Source organism: Doryrhamphus excisus, chromosome 5, assembly GCF_030265055.1.
Source record: "Doryrhamphus excisus isolate RoL2022-K1 chromosome 5, RoL_Dexc_1.0, whole genome shotgun sequence".
In the NCBI taxonomy this organism is placed as follows: domain Eukaryota; kingdom Metazoa; phylum Chordata; class Actinopteri; order Syngnathiformes; family Syngnathidae; genus Doryrhamphus; species Doryrhamphus excisus.
Window position 1 is genome coordinate 9,325,157 of NC_080470.1, and position 26,825 is coordinate 9,351,981.

General features: G+C 41.0%; 7 protein-coding genes across 16 annotated transcripts in view; 4 read left to right on the forward strand and 3 right to left on the reverse strand.

Annotated features, from left to right (window-relative positions):
- Nucleotides 1–350: 350 nt before the first annotated feature.
- Nucleotides 351–5,911, forward strand: tmem161a (transmembrane protein 161A). The gene is made up of 11 exons (XM_058073299.1): nucleotides 351–515; nucleotides 904–1,007; nucleotides 1,076–1,159; nucleotides 1,624–1,715; nucleotides 1,814–1,970; nucleotides 2,103–2,318; nucleotides 3,008–3,151; nucleotides 3,218–3,331; nucleotides 3,393–3,567; nucleotides 3,648–3,744; nucleotides 4,077–5,911. Exons 1-11 carry the CDS (start codon nucleotides 513–515, stop codon nucleotides 4,376–4,378), a joined length of 1,488 nt encoding a protein of 495 aa, XP_057929282.1. The 5' UTR covers nucleotides 351–512; the 3' UTR covers nucleotides 4,379–5,911.
- mef2b (myocyte enhancer factor 2b) lies at nucleotides 4,730–17,862 on the reverse strand. 6 transcript variants are annotated; one of them, XM_058073301.1, is made up of 11 exons: nucleotides 17,648–17,843; nucleotides 14,262–14,557; nucleotides 12,693–12,819; nucleotides 11,342–11,370; nucleotides 8,982–9,054; nucleotides 8,625–8,828; nucleotides 8,434–8,553; nucleotides 8,170–8,323; nucleotides 7,350–7,607; nucleotides 7,161–7,272; nucleotides 4,730–6,437 (listed from the first exon to the last, which is right to left on the reverse strand). In XM_058073301.1, the coding sequence occupies exons 5-11, from the start codon at nucleotides 9,033–9,035 to the stop codon at nucleotides 6,143–6,145; spliced, it is 1,197 nt and encodes a 398-aa protein (XP_057929284.1). In that variant the 5' UTR covers nucleotides 9,036–9,054; nucleotides 11,342–11,370; nucleotides 12,693–12,819; nucleotides 14,262–14,557; nucleotides 17,648–17,843; the 3' UTR covers nucleotides 4,730–6,142. The 6 variants fall into 6 exon arrangements, with proteins under 6 accessions (XP_057929284.1, XP_057929287.1, XP_057929283.1 ...); XM_058073304.1 differs by lacking the exon at nucleotides 11,342–11,370 and having other exon boundaries at nucleotides 17,779–17,862; XM_058073300.1 differs by lacking the exon at nucleotides 11,342–11,370.
- Nucleotides 17,345–20,945, forward strand: tmem221 (transmembrane protein 221). Its single transcript, XM_058073310.1, has 3 exons — nucleotides 17,345–17,731; nucleotides 18,925–19,010; nucleotides 19,806–20,945. The coding sequence occupies exons 1-3, from the start codon at nucleotides 17,439–17,441 to the stop codon at nucleotides 20,345–20,347; spliced, it is 921 nt and encodes a 306-aa protein (XP_057929293.1). The 5' UTR covers nucleotides 17,345–17,438; the 3' UTR covers nucleotides 20,348–20,945.
- Nucleotides 18,525–22,165, reverse strand: borcs8 (BLOC-1 related complex subunit 8). 2 transcript variants are annotated; one of them, XM_058073308.1, is made up of 6 exons: nucleotides 21,979–22,164; nucleotides 21,699–21,811; nucleotides 21,511–21,575; nucleotides 21,329–21,436; nucleotides 21,114–21,197; nucleotides 18,525–19,370 (listed from the first exon to the last, which is right to left on the reverse strand). In XM_058073308.1, the coding sequence occupies exons 1-5, from the start codon at nucleotides 22,013–22,015 to the stop codon at nucleotides 21,128–21,130; spliced, it is 393 nt and encodes a 130-aa protein (XP_057929291.1). In that variant the 5' UTR covers nucleotides 22,016–22,164; the 3' UTR covers nucleotides 18,525–19,370; nucleotides 21,114–21,127. The 2 variants fall into 2 exon arrangements, with proteins under 2 accessions (XP_057929291.1, XP_057929292.1); XM_058073309.1 differs by lacking the exon at nucleotides 21,114–21,197 and having other exon boundaries at nucleotides 21,979–22,165.
- rfxank (regulatory factor X-associated ankyrin-containing protein) lies at nucleotides 21,574–25,419 on the forward strand. Of its 2 annotated transcripts, none has more exons than XM_058073307.1 (10): nucleotides 21,574–21,841; nucleotides 22,342–22,389; nucleotides 22,475–22,543; nucleotides 22,899–22,994; nucleotides 23,064–23,129; nucleotides 23,206–23,306; nucleotides 23,390–23,515; nucleotides 24,374–24,440; nucleotides 24,520–24,600; nucleotides 24,678–25,419. In XM_058073307.1, exons 1-10 carry the CDS (start codon nucleotides 21,787–21,789, stop codon nucleotides 24,731–24,733), a joined length of 765 nt encoding a protein of 254 aa, XP_057929290.1. In that variant the 5' UTR covers nucleotides 21,574–21,786; the 3' UTR covers nucleotides 24,734–25,419. The 2 variants fall into 2 exon arrangements, with proteins under 2 accessions (XP_057929290.1, XP_057929289.1); XM_058073306.1 differs by having other exon boundaries at nucleotides 21,623–21,841; nucleotides 24,673–25,412.
- Nucleotides 24,771–26,499, reverse strand: nr2c2ap (nuclear receptor 2C2-associated protein). Its single transcript, XM_058073311.1, has 5 exons — nucleotides 26,402–26,499; nucleotides 26,209–26,299; nucleotides 26,028–26,133; nucleotides 25,872–25,939; nucleotides 24,771–25,194 (listed from the first exon to the last, which is right to left on the reverse strand). The coding sequence occupies exons 1-5, from the start codon at nucleotides 26,437–26,439 to the stop codon at nucleotides 25,072–25,074; spliced, it is 426 nt and encodes a 141-aa protein (XP_057929294.1). The 5' UTR covers nucleotides 26,440–26,499; the 3' UTR covers nucleotides 24,771–25,071.
- A 36-nt stretch (nucleotides 26,500–26,535) lies between these two features.
- The window catches only part of ncanb (neurocan b), a 167,188-nt gene continuing 166,898 nt past the window's right edge, over nucleotides 26,536–26,825 (forward strand). For all 3 annotated transcript variants that reach the window (XM_058072935.1, XM_058072938.1, XM_058072932.1), the window contains exon 1: nucleotides 26,536–26,683. Coding sequence is in view for 1 of the 3 variants with exons in the window: in XM_058072932.1 (XP_057928915.1) it covers nucleotides 26,586–26,683 (98 nt within the window). In the remaining 2 variants the exon portion in view is untranslated. The remainder of the gene's footprint in view (nucleotides 26,684–26,825) is intronic.

The following is a 26,825-nucleotide window of genomic DNA, read 5'->3' on the forward strand; positions in this document are numbered from 1 at the left end:
GTTGGAAATAAGGCAACTGCTGTGTGTGGATTATTTGGAAAGAAAATAGAAAACCTTCATAGTATTTAAATCTCTACAATAGCAAGGTTCAGTTGCATGCAGTAGAAGCAGATTACAAATCTAATCTGGTTACTACATTAAATTCCACGTGAATCGAAATCACTATAGTCACCATAAGCGTCATATTAGCATATAAGTCTAATTATTACATCCACCAGCAGCCACCGGTGAAATTTTGTGGACAAAATGCAGGATTTTTTTCGAGTTCCACAAATTACATATCTTTCACAAAGCACCTGGAGGCAACGATTGATCCAGCCCCCACCGGGACAGTCAGATTAGTCTCCCGCCGTACGCTAGAAGGCAGCACCGATTCGAACGAGGCTGCTTCTTACGTCACAGGCGAAAAAGAACGCACCTCACACATGTCGCCACAGCTGTTGCGAAGACTTCACTGCTTGTGAAGACGCAGAGGCCTTTCGTCTGCACAGGCAAAATATTCAGAAGGCGAAATGGTAACTTCATTTAATTTGAGTGTATTTAAATTACACAGTCGTCGGGATATTTGTTCTCGAGCTCGATTCGCCGCGAGAGCCAGCCTGCTAATGCTAACGAGCGAGTTTCTCAAGTCGGCAGCACTGACAGGTGCTTAAGTTTGGTTAAATTTAGCACGGTAGCCACTTTGCCGCTTTCATTCATTGACCCTTGGCTCACTTCACCCCTTCCAAGACATTTTTAACTTCTTAATTAAAAAATAAATGGCGTTTGACTTATATTTAGGTGTGTTGTTTATGTGAATGAACTTACCCGTGGTGGTGTTGCACAAATTGTCTTCCCTTGAAACGTGTACACGTGGTCGTGCAGGTTTACTGTTTTATCACAGTCTGTGTGTTTTGTTGACAGGCTCTGATGGGGATTCAGCTGGTGGTCAGTTTGCTGACTGCCAGCATCATGCAGAGGATGGCGCCCCATTGCTCGTTTGCACGTTGGCTACTGTGCAATGGCAGGTAAGTCGCCATCAGCCACTACAATACACTGCCAATCGCTGTTTGACAGACTTTTTGTTTTCTTCCAGTCTGTTCCGGTTCAAGCACCCTTCTGAGGGAGAGCTGTGTGCCTTGGCTGGGAAACAGATGCCCAAAACAAACAGGAGAGACAGGTAAGAGACGTTTTAGCAGCAGCAGACATATTTCGTATATCATACACAGCAATGAAAGATTAAGGAGTGGAACAGGAGGACATGCATATTGACAACATGAGCATAGCTATGTGAGCTACAGTGCTAACATTAGTCACATTCTTACAGCAGCATCATGTCAGTTTCACTTATTTGATGAGGAAATCCAAAATTATCAGTCTTACAGCTCCCAAGTTTGTGACTGTCTGACTCCAGGCTTTTCTTAAATATGTGTAGTGAAGCCTGCTTTTTACTGTCCTCTGGAGTGGTGGGCATACACATGTGAAATGCTTATATAGCCAGGGATGGGTCAGAGGTGCTATCCTGCCCATGAGCCTTTCCTTAATGATATCCTTAATGATACCATGAAAACGGAACTTTAAAAGGAGGGATATTATTACTGTTAGAATATCATTAATCATTTAAATGTGATATTTTTTCCTCAGGAGACAAAATGGTGAAAACAAGCCTCTCACCGTGCCCAAAGACATTGACCTCCACTTGGAGAAAGCACCAGTCAATGCCATTGATGCCCTAGGTTGGACAAACCATTCTATTATTAACACCAAAATCTATAATGTCTAACACACACACTGAACTTTTCCTATTATTTCAATTCTATTCTATTTCTCCCAGTGTTGCGTTTCTTCCTGGAGTACCAGTGGCTGGTGGACTTTGCTGTCTATGCCTTAGGAGTCTTCCTTTTCACAGAGTGTTACTACAGCGTGGTGGATGCCAGCAAGGAGGTGAACATCGGTGCCATCTGGTGTGTCCTCACTGTTTTTTTCGGACTGTATCCTTTAAAATAATGCTCACTTTTTAACACCATTATCTTTGTAAAGGCTGACTTTTTGCCCAATGCAGTCTGATAAAGGCGCACAGTATAACACTGAAAGGAACAGTTTCTTTAAACTGCAATCTTCAGCAAAGCCCTCCACACGCTGATGAGCCACTACTTTCGTTCTGAGGAGGGCGGTGAGCGTTCTGTGTGCCTTGCGTTTGGCTTTCTGTCCCTGCTTGTAGCCATGCTGGTCCTAGTGGTTCGAGAGGACTACTTGGAGTTTGGCTTGGAGTCAGGCTTTTCCAGCCTCTTTGACAACTTGGAGGTGTTCGCCAAGCAGCAGGGCTACGCCGACTGGTCGTAAGTCACAAATATTGCCTTAGCATTGTATTGTTTGTAGAACCTCTGGTGTAAGACAGAAGTCGAACCAACCTATGTCACCATTTAGTGTCAAACTAATCTGGGTCAAGATGTTGATGTGCGCTGTGTATGACACTTCTGTCACGTGGTATTGGCAAATAAGAAGCTCTTAGGTGATATTATGAAGCAGAGTGATTCAGGAAGTCTGACACCAGATTTGAGGTTTCAGGCTAATTTTACCATTTCTAGAAATGCTTAAATCCGTTTCATCTGTTGTAGACCAGGTATCTGTAACTTGCGGCTCTTCGGTCTCCTTGTTTGGGGCTCTCTTTGCGATGCTCGAATATTTTAACACTTGAGTGGGGAAGATGCGCATTTTTGAAAAGATAACACTTTGAGCTATTTTTGATAAATATCTATCATTGTATTGCACAACACAGCCGCAACAGAACCAATGCTGTAATAGCGGTAAGGGGCATACTGTTCAGCTAGCATGAATACTGCTGAGATCATTGTAAACAACTGCGGCAAGTGTATCATCAACACAACCGACATTTTAAAGCACATGCAGACAAAATGAAGCCGTTGAATGCTGACCACTTATGGTAGTTTAAATGCAGCTACGACTATCTAGTGGCTTTAACGTTAGCTATTAGTGCTAACATTCCTCAATCTCTGCCTGTGTCAAGGGTCCCTGTGACCAAGCTAACAGTGAAGCTCGGCCTGGCCGCAGTCTGCGCTTATATCGGCTCTTTGATGGCGTTCCCCGGTCTGCGTCTGGCTCAGACTCACCTGGATGCCGTGCAGATGAATTCGGAACGCCCCCTGATCCAGTACGTGCTTTATAACATTTGACAACATTAACAGCACCAGAACACTCACTCAAATGTCCCCTGTAGGATTCTGCTGCACATGAGCTTCCTCTCTCCGGTGGTTGTGTTGATCCTGTGGGTCAAACCCATCGCCAGGGACTTCCTTGCTCACGCACCGCTGGGGAAAACCTCCGTCACGCTGTGAGTGCTGGCAAACGCTCCTCAGAACCAATCAATGCTGACGACTTGTCGTCATTTGCAGGGTATCCAGCCATGCCTTTGACTGCATGCGACTGTGGATCGTCGTGGCTTTGTGCGCATTGCGGCTAGCGCTAACACGCTACCACCTGCAGGCCTACCTCAACCTAGCCCAAAAGTGGGTGGAGCAGATGAAGAAGGAGGCTGGGCGTATTGCCGCCATTGATATTCAGAGGAAGGTAAAATGACAGATACGGTAAATGCAGGTAGCCAGATGGAGGCTATGCTGGGTTTACTGGGTGTTTTTATTTGTCTCCAGGTTACTCGTGTGTTTTGCTACTTGACTGTAGTGACTCTCCAGTATTTGGTTCCGGTTCTGCTTATCCTCTTCTCCACACTCGCTCTCAAGACATTAGGTCAGTATTTCAACCACCCACACCCTCCAGTTATCACAATCGTTCACAGCACAGTGGAACCTCTTTCTTTAACTTTTTTTTTACCCGTAGGAAGTAATACCAATATTGGGGGCTGAAAAAAGCAGATAACTGGTTGTGTTCTGTATGGTGCTGTCCTTGGGTTTTTAGAAAGCCGCTTCTAAATTAAATGGACTATTATGTAATACAAGGTACTAAATTACATTTTACAACATCATGACAGGAGCACTGCGCTGTTTTCAGAAATGTACAGTTATTTTCTGTGTGCCTATTTGTAGTATGTATTGGTAATAGACTGACCTCTGACCTTCTAGGTGGATTCTCCTGGAGCGGTGAGGCCTCATCCGATGTCCCCGGCGTGACACCCGCCTTGCTAATGCCCACTGTGGCACCTGCGTCGGGTCTCGATGATGACGAGGAGCCTTTGGAGGACATGGAGGAGGACATCCAGGCCACGGTGGCGCGCCTGACTGAGATGCTGACCATGTTGCGCTCGGTCCTCACGCCACTTTTCTTCAGGGGCTTCTTCGCCTTGCTCACCTGGTGGGTGGCGGCCTGTCAGGTGATCAGCTCACTTTTCGGTATTTACTTCCACCAGTACCTCATGCACAATTAGGACAAAAGCGCAGTGGACATTCTGAGCCAACCAGAGCAGGCTTCTGGTATGGAAACACAAACATCGCCTCATCTTCCACTTGTTTATGGAACATTTCACACTTCTGCCTGGAAGATGACTCAATGTCGCCCCTTTGTGACACTAATGCTGCAGTCCAGAAAAGTGGCAAGTCTTTACGAAATCAATTGTATCCTGTATTAAGTTATTTGCTAAAACAAAATGTCTTGCGACAGTCACAAATATTTGCTTAGCACTGTTGTCAGCCATCTTTTTTCTTTATCTTGCTTCTGTTTCAAGTACGATATTCTGACTTCCAAGCAGTCAGGGATGAAACACAAAACAGCTCAAAGGTCGAATCACTTCACTTTTTAATGTTTCAGTGCTCTACCAATCACTATTTTCGCTCAGCATTTGTAATAAATCGAAGACTACTGATTGGCTGAATGCTAATGAGAGTGAATTTCAAAAACAATGCATTCATCTCTTGTGTTTTAGTAACACTAAAGCAAAAGTGTTCAAAGTGCATTTCTGGTCCACAACCTGTTTGACCTGTGGCTTATTCCAAAAATCCACGAAAAATTCCACCATTGCTCATAATATGCTGTCACCACTATGTCGCTTTTGTCAGAATACAAAACTGACACAGCAAGTTTTTCTTAAATTATACTTCTTATGTACACAGGTTGGTTTTAGCCTGTTTCTAAAATTGGATACGTCAAAATGACCCCTGAATCCTTTGATTTTTCACTATGTGTCCCTCAGGTTTCAACCCCTATTTAAAGTGTTGAATTAGGTTGTGCTGATGTCATCACGTATGTCACTCACAACCACTAGAGGGAAGCATTTGCATAGGAATACTATGGTGTCCAATTCATTTCTCCCACTTTGAGACAACATGCATTTTCTAGTTTTCCATTCAGATGCTGTAGGTAGCAATGAGGAGGTCAAAGGCTACGGAGCCATGGTGACTTTTTAGGGATGCAACTGTCATCAGTGAGTGTTTTTTTTATTGTTTGATTGCATGTTGTGACTACAAGGGACATTTTGACCCAGTTACAAAAGAACCGATTCAAGAGTGCTATTTCTTTTCAGTTTTTTTAAGGTTGTGGCTGAATACTTTTAATAATTCCTGCTGGAATTCCCAAGTGCCTACAAGCTCAGGGATTTTCGGTCAATTTTAAAAGAAATGTCATTAGTCCCTTTTCAGTGTTTGAAATATTTGAAGGGATTAAATTACAACTCCATGGCAACATTTTCATCCGCAGCATTGTAAATGGTTGGTATTTGCTTAAGGCATGGATTTATTTATTGGTTAACTTTATTCATCACACGTGGAACTGAAATTAAAAGTTGCATTTGTTTAGGATCAATAAAGGTGTCTGTTTTTTGGCTTTTTAATGGAAATGCTCTGAAATCATCAGTACTGTGAAGTGCAATGTTTAACATGTTTTGACTGCATGGTGTGTGTATATTTTTGGTTTTGCTTTTACTTGTATGTGTGACTTAATTAAAACATTTTTCAATCTTGTTTCATTTTCTTGTCACATGGGTTGTGCCATTAATCTGCACTACCTTTTTTTTAAAAAAAAAAGAAAAAAGGTGCTGCTTATTATAATCTTACTTTTTCATTCAAGTGCCAAACAAAAAACTAGATAAATAAAAGAAACGTGTATATGTGTACCTCCTTAAAAGAGAACAGTCTAGTGGTGGGGAGTGTCCATCACGCAGGAAGAGACCAGCTCTGACTTGAGAACCTGTATGTAGCTATCTCTGCCATCCCTCGCACATCTCCTGACTCAGTGGCATTCCACCTTCCTCTTCCTTTTGCAAGTAAGCAGTCTTGGCCTGGGCCTGGGGAGCGTCTGTGGGGGTGCGGTGGGGCGAATGGTCGGTCATGGGCGAGTAGTCGGGCCTGAGGTTGCGTCGGGGAGACGAAGCAGGTGAAGTCACATGGTCAGGAGAATTACGCTCTGATTTGATGTGAACGCTGAAGCAGGGCTCATGCATCAAGGTGGAAGAGCATGACTGAGAAGGGAACAAACACCCTCCGGTGGACATCCTGGGAACAACAATGGAGAGACAACGTTATGTAATACAAGAAACTGTAAATAATATGCTAGGAGACCTGGATTCGATTCCCCCCTTGGGCATCTCAGTGTGGAGTTTGCATTTTCTCCCCGTGCATGCGTGGGTTTTCTCCGGGTACTCCGGTTTCCTCCCACATTCCAAAAACATGCTAGGTTAATTGGCGACTCCAAATTGTCCATAGTTATGAATGTGAGTGTGAATGGTTTGTGAATGTTTGTCTATATGGGCCCTGTGATTGGCTGGCGACCAGTCTAATGTATCCTGCCTATCGCCCAAAGACAGCTGGGATAGACTCCAGCATACCCGTGACCCTTCTGAGGATAAGCGGTATAGAAAATGAATGAATGTAAATAATATATTTTATCACTCCACAAGATATGGATGCTAAATCACAATTATGAGATTAAAAAAATCACAATTTTTAGATTAAAAATTTTAATTATGAGATCCATGTGCCGAGTGCCATGTAATAAAGTCGGCACATGCACAATCTTACCTCATAGTTTTGACTTTTTATCTCATAATTCTGATTTACCATTGGGATATTTTCCTTGTTTCAGTGGAGGAAACGGCCTAACATTAGATGTTACGATTGAAATGACTTGTTAATTGACAATTGCTGAGAGGCAGTGGCGGTTCTGACTTGAAAGATGCCCTGGGCCGTGTGAACATCCCCCTGCATAAATATTCTTACCCTTCACTTATATGAGGCCCATGGAGTTGGTGTGGAGGCGGTGTTGCTTGCCAGGAGTTCACTGCTCCTCTTTGCAGGCTAAAAGAGTGATAAAAACCTGGTTGGCTGTACTCTGGCAAGGAAAAATGCATAAAAACATGAGAAATAATAATATGGGTGTAAAAGTGTAAAAAGGAGGAGTACTCCTACCAGAAGCTCCAGAGGAGGCAAGGCCATAGCCTGCCAAGGTGTGGCCCAGAATGCCGGCTTTGCCCATCGCCACCACTGAGCTGGCACTGTGCAGGCCCTGGTACAAGACCCCCTTACTCATCATGGGGTTTTGGGCCGCATGCAAACACTGACTGTCTGCATCACCAGGCAGTGGCAAAGTAGGGGGATGAGGAGGAGGAGGAGGACTCTTCAGGTCCAGTCCCCGACTCACGTGGGAAAAGACTGAGTAGCCGATACCTGCATCAGGAAGTGAAAAGGAGATGTGAGCAAGCTTTTCTTCCCACTGAAACCACCCGGTGATACCTTCACACTTCTTCTTTCTCCATCACCTTTCTCATAACATACAGTAAATGCAGCAATATCTTATTTGCACTTACCACAGTACTACAGAACCACAAATTCTCCTTAACAGTGAATATGTGAATACATTTACTTTTCACTGTATGTCAAAAACAGTCGTTTATATTATATAGTTATAGTTAATATGTCGATGTCTATTCTGATGACTTGAGGAGCAGGTGTGATGACAGACACAAACAACACAATGACTCCAGAGGTGAACAACTCAGTTTCACAAAAAACACCCAGGCTAGGTGAGGACTTGTGCACACTTCCTGTGAGGTGACAGCCAGCTGCACACAACAGCTTATTTTTACCAGCACACCCAAAAGAAGTTTATACTGGATCGCAGAGAAAATTAAGACACAACCTCCATTAAGAACATATGTATTATTTCTATAGATTGTAATGAAATGTGGTGAATATTCCGTCTATAGTAAACATATAGTAAATTGTGTACCAGAGTACGGTGCCATGAGAGAGCTGTGAGGTGAGGCTGGGCTGATGGATTTAAAGCATGGAGGTCTGTGGGGGGCCGTGCTGGGTCCTGAAGAGATCGGGAAGCTGGTTTCGGCTACCAGGAACTGACCTGCTGGTGATCGAAGGGATGGAGCCTGGAGTGTAAAATACAAGATACTTACTGGTCACCCCAACCTCTTGATTCTGCAGAATATAATACTTGGAACATGCACTGTACCGTGTGTGTGTGTGTGTGTATACTCACAGAGATACGCGGGCGTCCCACAGACAAATCCATGCCATCACACTTATGAGCAGTAACCTGCATACTCTCCTCACCGTCCAACTCCGAGCTATCCAGGTCCAGACCTTTCCTCCTCAGAGTCTTGACATCAAACACACAAGAAAGTAGGTGAGGAAGTGTCCTCGAACATGCATCACAAGAGCATACAATACCTCCAATATGTCTGTGTTAGTGCGGCTCTCATGCGGCTCGCTGTACTCGGTGTACTTGAGCAGCACCTTGTCCATGTCTGTGCTGGCGTACTGGAACAGACGGTTGGTGCTGTTGAAGATGATCAGGGCGATCTCGCAGTCACACAGCACGCTCAGCTCGTAGGCCTTCTTCATCAGGCCGAACTTACGCTTGGTGAAGGTTACCTGTGATGCCAACAAGAAGACTTTTGGGTTTTTTCTCTGTCAGGGAGCTAAAGTATATAACAACTGTCCTGTCAACCACAACCTCAGCATGACATTAAACTAGGGAAAACATGCCTGTGGTTTAGTCAAATAAATAACTTGTAGTCGTCTCACCTGTCGGTTTCTCTGGTCCAGAATGCGAGAAATCTGTATTTTCTTTCTTCCCATTTTGACTGTGACCTGATACCTATAATAAAAATGGTAATGGTAATGGTTTTATTTAATTTGAACATGTATCAGATTACAATTGAGTGCATCACATAATCAGTTCACAGTTCCACATGTCCAAATGGAGTAGGAAGAAGCAAAGCTTATTAAATCCTACCCCTCCTTCTGGTACTTTTACAATCAGTAACTGTTACATTTGTTCACTTCCTGCTTTCCATAATACAGTTTAAGGTTTGTTTGTTTTTTTCTTTTTTTTCTTTTTAAATTTTGTAATTTTTTGTCCCATACCGAAGTACGAGATGATATGACCATATAATGACATTATGTGTACCATAGTAACTGTCCATACGTATAGTGATATATATAGCACATCATGACTGGTTCAAGACTCTTCATCCTTGTATTTAGCAAACATCAACTGCTTGTATTGTTTCTTGAATTGGCTCATCGTTGTGCATTGTTTGAGATCCTTACTCAATCCATTCCATAGTTTGATTCCACATACAGTAAAAAAGTAAAAAGACTTATTAAAACATGCTATTTTCCTTAACTATAGGTCATAATTCTTTACATTTCAGATCGCAGTATTTGTCCTTCTATGTACAGTGTACACTTAATACATCCAGTGGCATCACAGTGAAAGAAATGTAATGTGTTCATTCATTACACATGATGTGAGCTAACTAGCTTAAGGGAAGAGCTGGCTGTCAGACAATATGGGTGTATCAAATTTCAATAAAAAGCCAATATCCAGCATCTCTATTTTAGATACATGATTTCTTGTGTATAAAATTTCTAATCTTCTTCTAAGTTCTAATCTCGTAACATCCCCTTTACTTCAGAACTATAAAGACTGTGCCGCTTGTGAGTCAGTAACGGAATGGTAGGAGCTAATAACAAGCTATCAATGCACCCCCAACAAGCTTGTCAACCCATTAGAAAATTGTACAGTATAAAACTGTCTGACTCACTGTGCCATTTTACGAAGAAGCCTAAACTCATCACGCAGCAACTTAAGCTCAAAAGGTATACCTCAGAAATATACAAACATCTAACAATACTAATATACAATTGGAAAGCTCTTTTAAAGTTTTCCCATAATTCCTTGTGTCTGAGCAACACATTCATTGGGGTGCTACAACTGTGGCTCTGTTTGGTGGGCAGCACCATCCATCCTTTTTCCTCCAATGAAATGCTTTTTTTTCTGACAAAATGGATGCCTTGTGAGTGTTAAGTTGCTGTGTGATGAGTTTAGTGTTCTTTGTAAGATGACACTGTGAGTCAGACTGTTAATGAGTAATGACCTCCTGCAATTTCCAGTGGGTTGACACACTTGTGAGTTTTTCATAGCTCATTATTGGCTCCTGTCATATAAAGAGCTGCCTAATCCTCATGGACAAGTGCCATTTTATGATGTAGGCATATAGATGTACTGTACAAATCTGTTTTTTCCTCTAAATTTAGTGGGTGTGGCTTACTGTATATACCGGAAATTTCTCACCAAGCCTCCACGGTAAGAACAGGGTGTATTTTTACCCCCATGAGGCAGTGTGGTCTAAAGTTAGTGTCCTGCAGTCAGTCCACACACAGTTTGACACCCACGCCGTCTGGGTTACCAGGCCGGGCCGGCAGCAGTGGCTGACAGTGCCGCTCGTCCCCAGGAGACATGGTTAAAAATATACCGAATGGCTTCTTTCTTTTAAAGGTTGTCTGGCTATTAGCTAGAAGCCATAGTGGTTGAAGGAAAACAGCGTGTTTGTGAGCCTAAAAAGCCACCCACTCCTCTCTCATGCATGGCCATGAGAACCAAGATGACCAACTAGCATGATGACATGGATGGATGGTGGTGTGCATGACAACGGCCATAACTCCAAGATGGCATAACATTCTTTTTTTTTGTTGGGATAGAAAATCTCAGGTTGACATTGTGTAGACATTTGCATAAAATTGCTACACATACTCTCTTATACTGTCTGATATGTTTTCTTTAAACATCATTTTCAACAATAAGATGATATATGTGCTTAATTATAAAACGTCAACACTTGAAATGCAAAGGTAAACATTTCTGTGGCGGTCTCTGCTATCTGTCGAACTCTGACCTGTCTGTCTGGTCCAGTCCACAGAGAGTTTCAACTGGTTTCCCCCCTCAATATAAAACACGTATCAGATCTTTCTATTTATAGAATGCCTGTCCCTCCTGATGATGCCTTGGCGGATGTGGCGCCAGAGTTCCCACGACCCCTGAAGTGTGCTCGGTGCACAAGCATGTTGGGCATTTGTGGAGGAAATTCCCTCAATATTACCTTATAAAGTGTTGAGATAATCCAATGTGCTGAAAGGAAAAGACACATAAAAAGGTTGTATGTAGTATGTCACCATCGTGAGTACACCCCTCACATTTATGTAAATATTTCATTATCTTTTCATTACACTATAGAAATAACACTTTGATAGAATAGACAATAGTCAATGTACAGCTTGGATAACAGTGCAAATTAATAATGTAAAATAATATGCATTTATGTCTACACTGCAAGCCACAAAAGTGAGTACACCCCTTTACAAATTGGTCCCAATTAGCCATTTTTTTTCTCTCTGGGGTCATGTGACTCAGTGGTATTACAAAGTCTTTGGTCTGAATAAGGGGCAGGTGTGTTAAATTTGGTGTTATTGCTCTCACACTGTCTCACACTGGTCACTGGAAGTCCAACATGGCACCTCATGGAAAAGAAAAAAAAAGAACTGTTGCTCTCCATAAAGGTGCTCTAGCTTATAAGAAGACCCTGAAACTGAGCTGCAGCCCGGTGGCCAATACCATACAGCGCTTTACCTGGATTGCATATTCTCAGCGTCAATCAAGATTGCGTTTGTAAAATAGACAGATTTGCAATGCTGCAGACGTCGAAGAGGTGTTTGTGTGTGTGTGTGTGTGGGGGGGGGGGGGGTGCAGGGGGTACAACTCTGTGAGTATACATACACTGCATACTGCAACAAATTGCTGTCTCATTAAGAAGCCTGCACAAAGTTTGGTGAGGACAATCAGACTAAGGACATAGATTAGTGGAACTATGTCCAAGATAAATTATAAACTATGTCCGCTTATCCTCACAAGTGTGGCGGGTATACTGGAGCTTATCCCAGCCGTCTTTGGGCGAGAGGTCGCTAGCCAATCACAGGGCACATATAGACAAACAACCATTCACACTCACATTCATACCTATGGACAATTTGGAGTCACCAATTAACCTAGCATGTTTTTGGAATGTGGGAGGAAACCGGAGTACCCGGAGAAAACCCACGCATGCACGGGGAGAACATGCAAACTCCACACAGAGATGCGTGGAGAGTGGAGATTCGAACCCATGTCTGCCATCTGGCAGTATTTCAACATGTCAAGTCAAGATGACCTGATAAAGGCGAAGGACCTCAAGCCTATGATTCCTCAAAAGAAAGGAAGAGGAGAGCAAGGTGTCTAATATCCACCATGATGTTGTCATGAAGGCCTGCAGAAGGATTCCAAAGGCAACATGTGAAGCTAAAATAATAGTATATTCACACTTTGTGTATGGTGTATCACTTTTGTTACCTGCAGTTTAAACATGCCTGTGTGCCAAGTTATTTTGAGGAGCCAGAAAATGTGACAGGCACACTCACCTTTGTGACACCTTTGTGTATCTAGGCGACTTGGATGCAGATGATAACCACTGATCTACTGGGGTTTTATGCGGACCAGAAACGAGACAAAAGACTGTTGATTCTTTGTGGGCTTCTTAGTGTGTACCTGTGATGACAAAGAGAAAAAAAAACATAACCATGAAAGGGAACTGGATCTTGTGACACACTGTATGAAAGGGTACGGCTGCTCAGTACAATATGAGCAATACGATTAATTAAATGTCATTACACACATTAAATGTTACCTAGTAGATGCTAATGTGACATATGAAAAGGACCTTTAACAGTACTTTCACTCACCAAACACTCCATTAGGTACACTTGCACCATAGAATAAGAGCCAATATGCAATATGTGCCTTATTGATTTTACAGTGGTATGGAATTGCACTGCATCACAGAGTTGGTGAGGTTACCAAAATATTAAAAACCGCTCTCACTGTGATGCCATGTCGTTCTACACCACTGCAAATGATAAACACGTTGATAACTTTAGGAGTGTCGCAAGATGAGACGATACACAGGATTGGGACTACAAGAAAAACAAGATTTTAACTTTACATTTAGGTGAAGTACAACAAAAAATACAACAATGTATTGCAATCTACTAGTATAATTTACTGCTACTGTAATTTCTCCTCCCACCGAGACAAAGAGACTGTACGACCGACAAAAGGGCTCACTCAGTTCCTGCCGTTCTTCTATGGAACCAACATGCCAAGGTGCTGAATCCTATTCCTTCATGTTTGAAGGCGAGATATGAGGAAAACAGACGCATTTACATGGCAATGTATCGAGCTCATTTTCATTTACTGTGTGATGAATTAATTTATCATCATATCGGGCCTGGTGCCTATGAGACCGCTTTTTCTGAAAGAGAAATGTTGTCACGTTGTGACACCCCTAGTTAACTTAATAAAAACAGCATTATCATCATAATACAAGTGTAGGTGTGCCTAATGAAGTGATCCGTGTATCTGTGTGTATGTTGAGGTAAGAAATATGAAATAACTTCTCTGTGAAGGCGATAACAGGTGAATTAAAATTGTCCGTTATGGTGTATAGTTAAGTATAGACTCATATGACACGCATATCAACATACCATCTTAACATAGAAACATTTACTTGACGACTTCATTATCACACGTGTGTATGTGTGTGTTGGAGGTGGAGGGGGGGGCAGTGCACATTGGGGCAGTTGCCAAGTAATGTTCAGGAAATATTTGTCTAATTTTAACGGGGGATAATTGAATTGCCTTGATATATTTCTGCCTGAGTCGACGTAGCAACAACACTATCTGTGACATGATGATGCAATTTGCACAACAGCTAAATTAAGTTTGAACATCAAGAGTCTCACTCTTATTAATAATAATACCTCTTAAACTGCCGGCATCGCTCACAAATGTAAGAATAGCTTGCTTGTCCTTACCCAGGTTGCCAGGCATTTCTTTTAATTTTTTTTATTATTATTAACATGCATGCATTCAATGACACACAGTAACAGCATGCATTGCTACACAAGCAAAAGCAACATTTTAAAGCTCACCTGCGTTTCTTCCTTCTGTTCACCTTTCACACACCTTCTTGTTGTTGGCGAGAAAAGTTGCACATCAGTGGCGCACAGAGAGATACGTCTGATCCAGTGGAGAAGTGTGTGTGCTGATGTCAACGAGCTGATGTAGAAGGGGAACACTGCCCTCCAACAGCTGGCTGAGCCAACCCGCCCTCCTCCTCCTCATCCTGTCACCAAGCATGCAGCGCCAATCCTCCTGCGTGCTTTTTACGCACAACTTATTGACTTGTTGCACTGCTTTCCCCCAAATTTGTGCACCAATGGTTCACCTAATACATAAACATAAAGTTTGCAAGATTAGTCACAATCATAATAGATGGAAATGTTGTCAGAAGCATATTAAACAAAATCAGACAGGAAACCCATTTGTTTTCAAAAAAGTATGACGTTAAAATATGTGGGGTTGGGATAAAATATATTTTGGCATGATATCCTATTAAATATCCTATAATATTCTTTGTGACTTCTGCACCATGCTGTCAATGTCTGCTGTGATTGATATTTACAGGTTCTAAATTAACTAAACAAAAAAACGATACAGTGGTGTTTTATTGCCATTAAAGCTGCTCTATGTCACGGACAGGGGGCTGCCTAGAGAGTGCTTACGTTCAAAATTACTTCCATAATGCTTTGAGCATGTAAATTTTGCATCACACATGTTTTGCTAAGAATAGTGAATAGACAAGTTTAGCTACTAATTGGCGGCACAATGATCAATGAATGTATAGGCTAGCACAATATAACAAAATTGTTTATTACTTCTTTGAGACCGCTTTTGCATTAGTGCACATGCTATGCACACGTATGTGAATACCAGAAAAACATAAGTGACATCTTATTCGGCCCAAACACCAATTTAAGACAATTTTTATGCAGTCTATGCAGAAAAATGTAGAGTTTTTTTTGCACCACCTATTCCTTTAAAACTCTATTGGTACCATATGCTAGCCAACGCTGGTGGTTTTATATTTTATGGTTGAAAAACATATCATCTTGAACCTGTGACTTACAGCAGATTTAAGTATTAATAAATATTGCTGGATTCATTTGTGGTTATCATAACATGTTGCTACTGGTACTTTGCTAGACCTTTTGACTTGAAATCAATGGTACTGACATAAGACAGTGGCATAAATAATCAAACATTTACACAAAACCAGAACTATGAGTGGCATAATGAAAATACCCACAAATACAGTACACGACCGAGAAGTAGCCCTGAAATGATCGCCTCATCGATTCAAATTTGTCTGCAAAGTATAACAGTTCAATATCCCAATGAACTGTGACACACTTGAAAAACAAATACAAAACAAAAGTGTTGTTCTTCTGGGAGATGTATTTATGGAATCATGTCTCCAGCAAAATATGTGTCTATTCTGGGGATGTGACACAATGCAACATGCTAAAAATACTAAACTTATTAAGGATAGCGCAGATGCATATATAGCAAATACTGTATGTGCAAGAAAAGATACACAAACATCATCCCTGGAGGTGTCTCATAAAGTACGCTGATGCAATAGTTAGCAACAAACCTCCAGAGAAATGCACACTATAACTCCCACTGCAGTAAGCTAATCACCATCAGCGAGGGGACATCATTGTTCCTCACTGAGGTGTTTGTGTAACGTGCATGCACATCATTAGTGGTCTAAACTCTGCAAGCTTCAATAACCCGAAAACAGCATTAGACAATAGCATATTTCTTTAAAAGGCAACTTCAGGTGAAATATAAATAATTATGAAGTCCATTTTAATAAATAAATCCCGTACTGCCAATAACTTTGCACTATTTTTTCCATTTTTAGGAAAAGACAAAAAAAGAGTGTAATTTACCTTTACATTTAGGTATTTATTGGCCAAAATTAAGCATTTTCAAGCATAAATAAGCTGTAAGTGATCAAAAACATCTCCAACATCACTTCCTGTCTACTCGTTCAGAAACATACACGAGCATGAGTCTTTTTTTCCATGTCTTAAATGGCTTACTTCCTCTGATTATAAGTACACTATCAGGTAATATGAGTGTAAAGGTGACTATAGGGTTGTTATTTCATGTCTAGAGGGCTCTAACAGTGGTTAAAATTGTATTTAGAAAGTCCTAGTTAGGTTTCCTATGCTTCTTTTTATTTGGGCTTTTTCCTGATTATGGGGTCGCCACAGCAGATCTTTTTTTTTTTAATCAACATACTGATTTTGGCCTGCAGATCAGAAAAAAAGATCATCCAACTATGAAAATATTATGTTGATTAACAATTAATCCGATTTAGTGGATATTCATTCACTTATCGCAGTCATGTGTGAAACCAATTAACCGCATTGTAAAAAAAACAAGTAAAAGTGGGTGCCCGATACTTTTTGCCATTGAGTAAATGAATGTTCCGACCCACTATATGTGGATATAGAGTATGTCATTAAAATGCTTTAAAATGCTTTATCAAATGCCAAATACGATATAAATACACTCAAAAGGTGCTTGCTGTCTTCTTTCAAGAATTTCCAGTCATTTTCCTGCAAGTTCTCACTTCCTCTTTCAACAAGTTAGAGCATGTTGTGAAGAAGGTATCACATTCATAAATAGCCTGCGTGGTACGAGCAGTTGTTCACATTGTGCAACTTCTCAACAAAATGTAATGGACCATGTGTTTACAGTATGAGGACTGTGTGTCACCCGGGACTCTATGGCATTTACTTTTTCTGTAGTAAAGTAATTTAACAAAAATAATCCATAATGATACTCCATTTTAGAAAATTAAGTGGAAAATTTTTTTAATCTGAATGTTTTGCCAATCAAATTATGTATCATTTTGTATAGTCTTGGAACTGACATAAAAATTGTCCAGTACAGAACAATATCATCAAGCTATAATTACCATAATTCCTTTTAGTATGTTTTGAGCTGTACGCCTCTCTCGGAGGATCAAAAGGAAGAAAAAGTCCATTGTTGTTGTGAGGAAGTTTGTAATCTAGGGATTGTTAACACATCACATGGGCTGGGATGGGATATTGAAGGCGGCGCCACAGTAACGTTCACGCACCCTCGGAAACACTACATTTGCAGGTCATGCAGGCCCACTTTTTAATGGACACTTGAGGACTTCTAAGGAAGACTTTTGAATTTTACACCTGAATAGCATACTGTCGAGGATGGCAAACTCATACAGCCAGCGATCTGTCGTTGTTTTGTCTCTACTTGGAATTCTATCAGCCATTATGTCCGTTTTGTCGGTCATTCTAATCTTCCAGTTGCAGCCTCAACACACAGCCCTCCAGGAGACCACCTCCTCGGTCATAACCGCTGATATCCGGGTGGTCCTACCGCCTGTGTCCACGGTTCTGTCGGCTCTGTCTCTCACCCTTAACCTGAGCTCCGTTGTGGTTTGTCTACTGCACAGCTACTTTTCCACCGAAGTGTGTCGAGGAGAGCTGGACCCTGAAAGGTATTTTAGTCTAGCTTCAGACAAACACCTGTTAATAGTAATCGTACCACATCCGCCATTTTGGTCGGTGTTCAACCACACACAAAAGTAGTTCCGGTCAATTGTGTCTAGCGCCGTCAGAATTGATGGATTAACGCACCTGGGACCGCATGGCACTCAATTACAAAATCCCTACGCCTCTGAAAAATATAATACAGGATATCACTTAAACTATAATTACAAACATTATCTAAACATAGAATTAATAAATGTATATACAGTATAATATTTTGTGTACTACAATATGCTTATTTTTGTCAGACACACCTATATATGCAGTGGAACATAGCGTTACCGTCCACCCCGGTTAGCATGTTTTGGTTAACATTGAAAATTTACCAAAATGTATCAACACACTGCATTAGCATAGCTTGCTAACAAAATGGCAACCAGAACCAGAAGTCAGTTTGTGTCCCCATCAATGATGTCAGTGGTCGACTCTCAAAAATGTTACCACAAAACATGTTTATAGTTTTATAAAGACAATGTGGCAGCAAGACACCACACCATCCTCCGGTTTTGTCAAGCGTTATTTATTGAATTCAATAGTATTTGTCACCTTCTTTATCCAAATGCATGCACGTTCAACTTTGACTGCATTTCGGATTACTGAGGTAAGAAACATTATTGAATCCAGAACAGAACAAGATATGTGGTGTCTTGCTGTACCGTTGTGTCTTTGGGAACAGTCATGTCATGTTTTCTACATGTAAAACTATGAAACTGACACTTTAAAAAACATTGTGTTATTGGACATAAATATTTATTTAGCATGAATGCCACAAAGTTGCATGATCATTTCTGTGTACACACACCACAAAGTAGTTCCAATAAATGTAATGGATTGAAAATGGGTAACCGTGGGATTTTAAAAGCAAATAAAAGTTGAAAGGGTGTGCGTTGACCCACACAGAAATAATGCCCTCCACCTCTCGATTCCAATAAGCCAGTCTAAACAATAACCTTTTCATTACTAGTCAGCACACAGCAGCCCTTTCCCACATCAGCTTACAAAATCAGCTGCTTGCCCCCACCATCTGGTGAACAGTATTGAACATTAAAATGTACCATCCATTATGACCAAAATGTCCAATAAATGCAGGTACAATGCTAGCAATGCAAGCTAGTTTGTAAAGGTGTATTTGTATCCACAGAGCAAATTGGTACCTTTTGGACAGCAGAGCCGTGCGTCATGTGGCAATCGGACTATTCTGCCTTGGCGTTTGTGTCTACTTGGCAGGTATGAACTAAAACAGTGATTTTAAATGGTGAATCCTTGAAAATGAATGTCCGGCAGAGAAAACAAGCACTTCTGTTCTCATCCAGCAAGCCCCAAGAGAACAATGCTTCCTTTGAGCGCGTCCATGACTTAAGTGTTTTTAATTCCGAACCTGGCAGCGCTGGGGTCCTCTGTTCCATGAGCAGCTTGTGCTTGAGGGTGTGATGTGGGGTTTCAGAAGCAGTGATCTTTATGACATTGCTTTGTCTACAACCAAAAAGGTAGTAGAGCGAATTAGAAATGCCTGGAAAGTGTTGTCACATTCCTGGGTTGTGCCTGTCTCCACCATCCCTTGGCAAGGCTGGATCCATGGTCCGTTTTCTGCACACAAAATAAGACACTAAATGTATAACATTTCATTTAGATTTGACCTTTCTGTACTAGACAGATCTTATTGTGCCTGCATTTTATTGCGTTTTCATTGAAAAGGGTCGCTGATACATACAAATACAGCTGAACAAATGCAGAGATGACGATGTAGAATAGGAGAATCTTTCAGAATGTTTCTGAACTCCTATTTCCATGCCATGTGTCATATTTGAACAGTCCAACTAGTCCACTAATTTTCCCTCAATTGGAAACTAAACTGATTAACTAACCTGATCAGGATTTTGAGATCTGAACTGTGGCAAACAGAACTGCACTGCTTGGTGGAGACATTGCTTAATGTGTTTGGTTTCCCCTCCCCCCAATGACTGTAGAGGTGGCATTTTATTCCAGAATGTAACTTCCTTTTCTCATCCCATTTCTTGGCAGCTATGTCCATCTTTATGCTCTTCACATTTGAGGTGGAGACGGGTATTGCCAGCTCGTGCGTCCTGGCCTCTGGGATCTTGGTCCTGCTAGTAATAGTGATCTACTCGCTGGTTAAGGTTTCCCAAATAGCTAAACGCAGTCGTGCGGACCATTTAGAAAGCCTCTTTCAGAATGAGCACAAAAGAAACAGTCCCATCTCTTGGCCCTGTGAGCTGAAAATCGGTGTGGACAAACTGCGAGTGCCCTGCAGGCAGTCTTTCCTCCAGCATCACATCTCGCTCACTCCATCAAGCAGCCCCAGACACCATCACTATCAGCCAGAAGATTTCCCTGCTGCTGGAGAGGAATCACAATGCCATGCTAGCAATGTGGACGGCTACAGTAGTGGGGGCGGCAGCGGTCCTCGCTCACATAGGTCCTTGTCTTCGGAGTCTGTTTTACGACTGGCTCAGGCTAAACCCTGGAATGGGGTCAATAATGAGATGAGGAGTGTCCTGGCGCGCAAGTCTGGGATTACAGCCAAAGACTCAACACTGGTGTGAAGTACAGGAGGCTGTTATCCTGTTTGAAGATGACTTAAATACTGTGAGAATACGTTGAGCATGGAACTATCACTTAATACAGTTGGTGATTCCAGACCACCTGGAAATGGCAGAAAATACGAATCTGTGTATGTTTGTAACCTACAGTGAATCATTTGTAATCTATGCCACTCTGGTATTATTACGTGATTCAGTGACTTTTTGCCAAACATTTCTGTACAATGTGTCAATATTGTTAAGGGTCCTAAATGATTTCTCATCAATATTCTTTCAAATAATTATACTTCTCTTTATAAACACTGTACTGTGCATCACCACACTTGCATAACTTGGAATTTTTAGTGGTCGTGTACATTTACAATTTAAGTGTAAACACCTACAGTGAAACCTACATGGCCAAATGCCCCAAAAGTGCAAGTTTAAAAACATTGTTAGAAAAATATGCCTCAAAAGTCAAACCATCATCATGCATGATTCATGTATGATTTGAGTGTATGCCTATTGCCACAACTGTTATTTGCTTTTTCATTATATTGGCTTTTAAAATTGATATTGCATCTCAGTGGAGAACTATAGTACGTTTCTTTTAATAATAAAATACTCCATAAATCTCAAGTTGTGTACAGGGTAAATCTGCATTCTTCTCCTCTTGGCTGACGTGTTCCGATTCCGCAGCGTCCTCCCCTGACCACACTTACTGTTGCAATTGGTCAAGGGTCGATGGTTGATCCATGTTACAAGTGTGGCATCTGATGGAATTACTCACCTTGAATAGCACCATTACGAGGACTTGGCTGAGGTATGTGAAGCAGCAAGATGGGGACTGGTTGAAGGTGTTGAATCATGCAAACTTAATAAAGATGGAGTGGAAAAAGACAAACATAAAAAACAGGACAAAAAATGAAAGCATTTAAGAAGACATGCAGCAGTAAAGACAACAAACATGAAGGGGACCTCGTCCTTTCAGTACGGTCTCCTTACCGGCGTCCCTGAGAGGTGCTAATCTGCTCCTTCATGCTGATTGCTTGCCGGAGGAGGCTGTCGATATTTTTGAAATACACACTGCTGTTCGCCATGCTTCTCACAGCACTGGAGGAACCAAATTGTCAATCAAAGGGGCGAATAACCATAGATACAAACTGGTGCGAGGCATTCTTACACACCTGCAAGCATATTCCACTGTGTAGATTGCTCCTTGACTCTGCTCCTCCCAGCTCTGCATGTCAGTCTACGAGATGGAAAAGGACACAATTAAAGTTAAATTTCCCTGATATTGGAAATGAAAAGTGTGCTATATTATCTTCTTGAAATGCACATTTGGGCCCAAAAAATGATGAAAGTGGCCAAAGACCTTATGTTGCACCAGTTCAGGCAGTGACCTCCTGACGTGTTCCTGCAGTCTGTACAGAGCCACGGAAGGCTCATTAGCCAGAACGTACATGCTCTCCGTAAATTTGTCACTCACTGTAGGTAAGAGAACAACATATCTAAATGGTAAGTATACACTCAAGCACATAATGAATTGCTTTAAATGTTAATTTTGGCGCTGTTTTAAATGCTAAAACGAGCTAGCTTGCTCGCTAACAACTGCCAGTTCCACACAAGTAACCAATAAAATGGCTAATAGTTACCTCGTCTGACTTTAAGCTGCATCTCTTGGTCGTCCATGATAAAAGCTCAAAATTACACTCACAAATGTAAAAAAAAATGTGGTTTAACGCGACTTTAGCCGTGTCATGTCAACTGCTTCCGTGTTTGTGTTGTTGTCGTATGCACCAACAAATGGCTCCGGACAGGAAATGTATACACCCAACAACTAAAGTTCCGCCTTCCGAATTCATTTCAAGTGAAGAACAAGGGAGTTATTGAACCCTAAAGTGGTTTAGTTTGATCTCTTTCGACGATTAACATTTATTGGAGCCGATATTTGATGACAGAAATGCATTTTAGCACCTTCGCTGACCATCGCGATGTGTGAATTAACCTACTTTCAGTTTTGCCACAAGGAAGTTGGCGCAAATTAAGCAGCAAAGCTGGATGTGGTGAGTTTGCAACGTCTCGAATAGCCTTTAAAATAGATTTAACCACTTTTTTTGCTCGTAGAAAATATATATTTTTATATTGCAGTAATCATGGATGCAGGAGGAGAGCAGAACCAAAATATTTATACATCGTATAGTGCCTCCGAGTCCATAGGTGAGTACAACAATGATGTACGACTCAAACAGTATTAATGCGGATTTGTAAAAGATGCTAAATTCAGAGTATTATGGGCCATATATGTACACTCACATGCCCCAATTATAGGCACAGATCTGATACAAAGAGTTTCATGTTCGTTTTTCTTGTATTAATTCAACAATGTGGAGTTTCCATTGATGTTGATGTGTTACTGCTTCCTCAAAAACTAAATAAGCTAAATAATAATAGATAAATAAGGTAACTAAATGATGGATAAACACCCCTAAGAATGATGCACAGCACTGAGATGTGCAGCCGCAATATTCACACAACTCAGTGTATGTCTGTGTTCAATTTCTTGTGCCTCCAGAGGATGTGGACCAAGAGGTTTTGTTTCACCATTCAGCCACTCTCACCAACAGGCAGCGTGGGAATGAAGTTACAGCACGACCAGCGTCATTAGACAGTGAGTACCTCTAAATTAACAACAAAATACTGTGTCTGTATTAAGTATGGCATTCTTTCCAATTGCAAGCTCTGTCAATACATCAGCTTGCTGCTCAGGGTGAGGTGTCACAATTGGCGGCACAATTGAACAAAAGTAAGGAACAATATGAATGTCCCTGAAACCACACACAAATATTGTTTCATTGTATGAAATGATGTACTTTCTACAGATAGCGCACTGCTCAGCATACAGGACGAACGTGGCTTTACTCCTCTTATGTGGGCAGCAGCGTTTGGAGAGAAAGCAGTGGTGGACTTTCTCTTGCAAAAGGTCAGAGGAAAAGCCTGTATTGTTAAAGGAGAGATTTTTGGAGAGTGTTTTTTCAGGACAATCATTCACTCTTTGTATGTTAGGGAGCGGACCCCAGAATGGTTGCAAGGAATAGAGAAAGTGCGCTGACGCTGGCCAGCTGTGGAGGCTATGTGGACATCATTGATTCTCTACTCAGACGTGGAGTTGATGTCAACACCTATGATTGGGTACAGTTGTTAGCAAAGACAGAAATTAAAATCAAAATTCATGGGAATTAAGTGATAGAAAGTATGTCAATGTTCTAATGTTCTTTACTACCAGACATGTATTAGAAGCACAGCAGCATAACATGCAACATCGTTACTAATGCAGCATATTACTACAAACTGTTGTTGTACCTACTTTTGGCATCTATTGGGTAAAGGTACACGAAACCTAGATCTTTTAAAACAGACTTTCATCACAATATAGCCACCAGACTTAATTACTTAGTATATTTCTTACTTTTCTTCAATGGGGAAACTCAAAATACAATTCGATCCCTAATCTACTTTATTTACCCCAAGAGTAGGATTGCATACACCATCATGACTATATCTAACCCGTCAAGAACCTCTTTTTGCCAGTAAGCAGCAGTAATACACACTGTACTTAATGTTCTTCCATTACCATGTTATTTGGAGTAGTATTGGTAAAGCCGTATACCTTATGCGTTTCCTGCAAACCACAAAGAAGCAAAAACAAAATTAATCTAGAATTTTGATCAACTGTATTACATCTCTAATGTTATTTGTTCACTACCAGTCATGTAGATGAGTATTGGAGGCAAACCAGTCATGTAGTGTTGGAGGTAAAGCAGCATATCACGCACTGTCCTGACTATTGCTGCAACCCACAACGAATCAGCTTATTTTGCCTGTAGAGCGCCCTTATTCTTTTCACATTTTGTATCAAGCAATATTAATATGCAATGTAGTTTTAAAGATGTTCATCATGACCGGTTATTTACAGGTGAAATCATCAAAGCTCAAATCTAACACTGAGACCACACTGCGATTGCTTGTTGAGTGATGTTTTGTTTCCAGAACGGAGGCACTCCTCTTCTGTATGCTGTTCGAGGAAATCATGTTAAATGTGTCGAGGCACTTTTAGGTACATCAAAGTCCATGTTACATCACTGCTGAGTGTCTTACTTTCCCATTAAAATGTTCATTTTGTTTGTTTTAAACAGCCAAAGGAGCGGACATGACCACAGAGTCTGATTCTGGCTACAGCGCGATGGCTTTAGCAGTAGCTCTGGGACACAAAAAGAGTATTTATCACTGTCATCAAGACCTCTTTCATTCTGCTTTACTCTTAAGCTATTTCTTTTTGTGTGTCCTAGTTCAGAAGGTGTTAGAGGACCACATCCTGAGACTCTACAAGCCAGCGTGGCGCTAAAATAAATGGAGCTTGTTGGCATAACAGATGACAAGATGGGAGCAAATATACAAAATGTTTATTGCGTTCCATGGCAGAATAACAAAAATAATCAAAACTTGGCAATTGTGCAGCAAGAAAACTAAACAGGTTTTAATAAATGTATTTTTATATGGTGGTCTCTGCTGGAATGATGATTATCCTCCAAGATACTTTTTGCTACCGAATCAACAGCATCCAAGGACTGCACTCTATTTGACTCAATTGCATTTTATGAGATGGTGGAGTTGCAGGCATCCTGTGTCCTTTACATTTCACAAAGAGTGCATATCCTTCCCATCTCTCTTGTGAGGGTAAAATATGGTCATATGGCTTTCTCCCCCAGGATGTCCAAAGAATAAATAATAATTCTCCCAAAAAAGTCGGCACTGTTCTCAAACAATATTTTTACTCTGTCCACAGTAGGGGCCTCCTGTATGGGAAAACAGTGGGTGTGGAGTTAAGTCAAGATAAGCTTTGGGTTTATTCTGTCCTACCATTAAACTTACTGAAACATCAACATTGATGAAAAACATGCCCAGATAATAGTCATGGAAAAAAATTGACCACCCTTGTTTTCAGTTTGACACATTTTAATGCCTGTACAACTAAATGTACAAAAAATGAACTCTTGTAGGCTATTTTTGTTGTCACTGTTATTCGTTCAAACAAAGGCATTAAAATGATCAAGAAACAACGGTGGTTTAATCATTTTTTCCTCATGATTATATATAACAAACCTGTCAAATAAGAAAAAGTAAACGTGCAGCTTCTAAAGTGACAAGTGCAAGTCCAGTGACAGAGCTATTCAACTTAACTATCTTTACAGTAGTCAAAGATCCTCCATATAACCAGGAGTGTTCTGCTATTTTTAAGGTCTTTTTGCAAAGACCCTCGATATGACAGAAGCAGCCTGCTGATTTGAGGAAGGTCTGCAATAACCACCGAAGTGCAACAACAGTTTTACAAATCAGCTGCTGCTAGATGCTTCCAAGTTCTGGACTGCATTCTTTGTAGACTGTTTTGAATGTAGTCTTTGCGTGCAACAGTTAGATGTTATTTACATGTTATATAGTTACAGTATTAGTGCTGTATTGCATATACTACTACAGTGATGAAGGATATCTGAAGAGAGTTGTTGTCCTCTGGATAAAAATGACTGATAACAGAAAAATCACCACCTTTTAAACAACCTGCGGAAAAAGCAAAGAAAAAGCAATATAATTAGAGAATACGGCAGAAACGCATTATTTAAGGAAGTTAAATCAGAGTCACTATTACCTTCCAGTCTGCATGTTTTGGCCGAAAAGCCCCCCTGGAACTGAAATTGTAACTCAGACACCCTAATCGCCTGGGGGAACTCCAAAATCAACCACTGGCTTTCACCCTGATGAAAATAAAAACATTGACGTACATACGAACAAGACAAGACCAATAAAGTTGGTACAATTAAATGGCCTGCCTGGTCTGAATTCCAGCACGTCTCTTCATTGTTGTCAAACATGTACTTCTTTCCATACTGCTTTACATCTCTGTTTAGAACGGAACTCACCCTGCAAAGTATCAAACAACGTCTCAGAACACATTACGTACCTAAATGACAATATACAAAATTATCTTAACAGCGGGGTCTTGTTTTTTTTTCAGTCAAATACCTGCATTGCGTTTCGCGACATATTAATGAATCAGCCATGTTTGTACAGGCAAATTCTGCCGTCAAGCAATATTTTTTTTTTACGACAGTGACCGTCGCTTACCGTCACCACTGTAGCCGCTAGATGGGGATCAAGTGCCATCAATACAAACGTTAGCATTTATTTCGCCTCTCCTATCGTTTGAATGTCTGAAAGAATGTGGAGAGAAATGAAAGACAAATCTAGTCCTTGCACAAGGGAACTAGAAGGTCGCCCATTTGGTACAAAAAAGGAATCTATTGGGTAAGATAAACAATATTGGGACAGTTGCATTTACAATTTTTGCCTTTACCAAAACAATGGATTTGATGTCATTAAGATGTAGTTTTATGCTTCCATGCTCACACTTTTTACAGGCCACCATCTTATAAGTATGTGTCACGCA

Coding starts and splice junctions, on each gene's coding strand:
- tmem221 (XM_058073310.1), top strand. CDS start 17,439: ATGGCAAACTCATACAGCCAGCGATCTGTCGTTGTTTTGTCTCTACTT. Junction 17,732..18,924: donor GGAGAGCTGGACCCTGAAAG/GTATTTTAGTCT, acceptor TTGTATCCACAG/AGCAAATTGGTACCTTTTGG. Junction 19,011..19,805: donor CGTTTGTGTCTACTTGGCAG/GTATGAACTAAA, acceptor ATTTCTTGGCAG/CTATGTCCATCTTTATGCTC.
- tmem161a (XM_058073299.1), top strand. Junction 1,160..1,623: donor AAAACAAACAGGAGAGACAG/GTAAGAGACGTT, acceptor TTTTTTCCTCAG/GAGACAAAATGGTGAAAACA. Junction 1,716..1,813: donor CAATGCCATTGATGCCCTAG/GTTGGACAAACC, acceptor TATTTCTCCCAG/TGTTGCGTTTCTTCCTGGAG.
- mef2b (XM_058073304.1), bottom strand. CDS start 9,035: ATGGGAAGAAAGAAAATACAGATTTCTCGCATTCTGGACCAGAGAAAC. Junction 8,829..8,981: donor TGGACCAGAGAAACCGACAG/GTGAGACGACTA, acceptor TTGGCATCACAG/GTAACCTTCACCAAGCGTAA. Junction 7,608..8,169: donor TCTCATGGCACCGTACTCTG/GTACACAATTTA, acceptor TTCCTGATGCAG/GTATCGGCTACTCAGTCTTT.
- borcs8 (XM_058073308.1), bottom strand. CDS start 22,015: ATGGACGACCAAGAGATGCAGCTTAAAGTCAGACGAG. Junction 21,576..21,698: donor CTGAACTGGTGCAACATAAG/GTCTTTGGCCAC, acceptor TCCATCTCGTAG/ACTGACATGCAGAGCTGGGA. Junction 21,437..21,510: donor ACAGTGGAATATGCTTGCAG/GTGTGTAAGAAT, acceptor TGGTTCCTCCAG/TGCTGTGAGAAGCATGGCGA.
- rfxank (XM_058073307.1), top strand. CDS start 21,787: ATGCTCTCCGTAAATTTGTCACTCACTGTAGGTAAGAGAACAACATAT. Junction 21,842..22,341: donor GAGAACAACATATCTAAATG/GTAAGTATACAC, acceptor ACCTACTTTCAG/TTTTGCCACAAGGAAGTTGG. Junction 23,130..23,205: donor GGCGGCACAATTGAACAAAA/GTAAGGAACAAT, acceptor TACTTTCTACAG/ATAGCGCACTGCTCAGCATA.
- nr2c2ap (XM_058073311.1), bottom strand. CDS start 26,439: ATGGCTGATTCATTAATATGTCGCGAAACGCAATGCAG. Junction 26,300..26,401: donor TGTCGCGAAACGCAATGCAG/GTATTTGACTGA, acceptor GATACTTTGCAG/GGTGAGTTCCGTTCTAAACA. Junction 26,134..26,208: donor CGTGCTGGAATTCAGACCAG/GCAGGCCATTTA, acceptor TATTTTCATCAG/GGTGAAAGCCAGTGGTTGAT.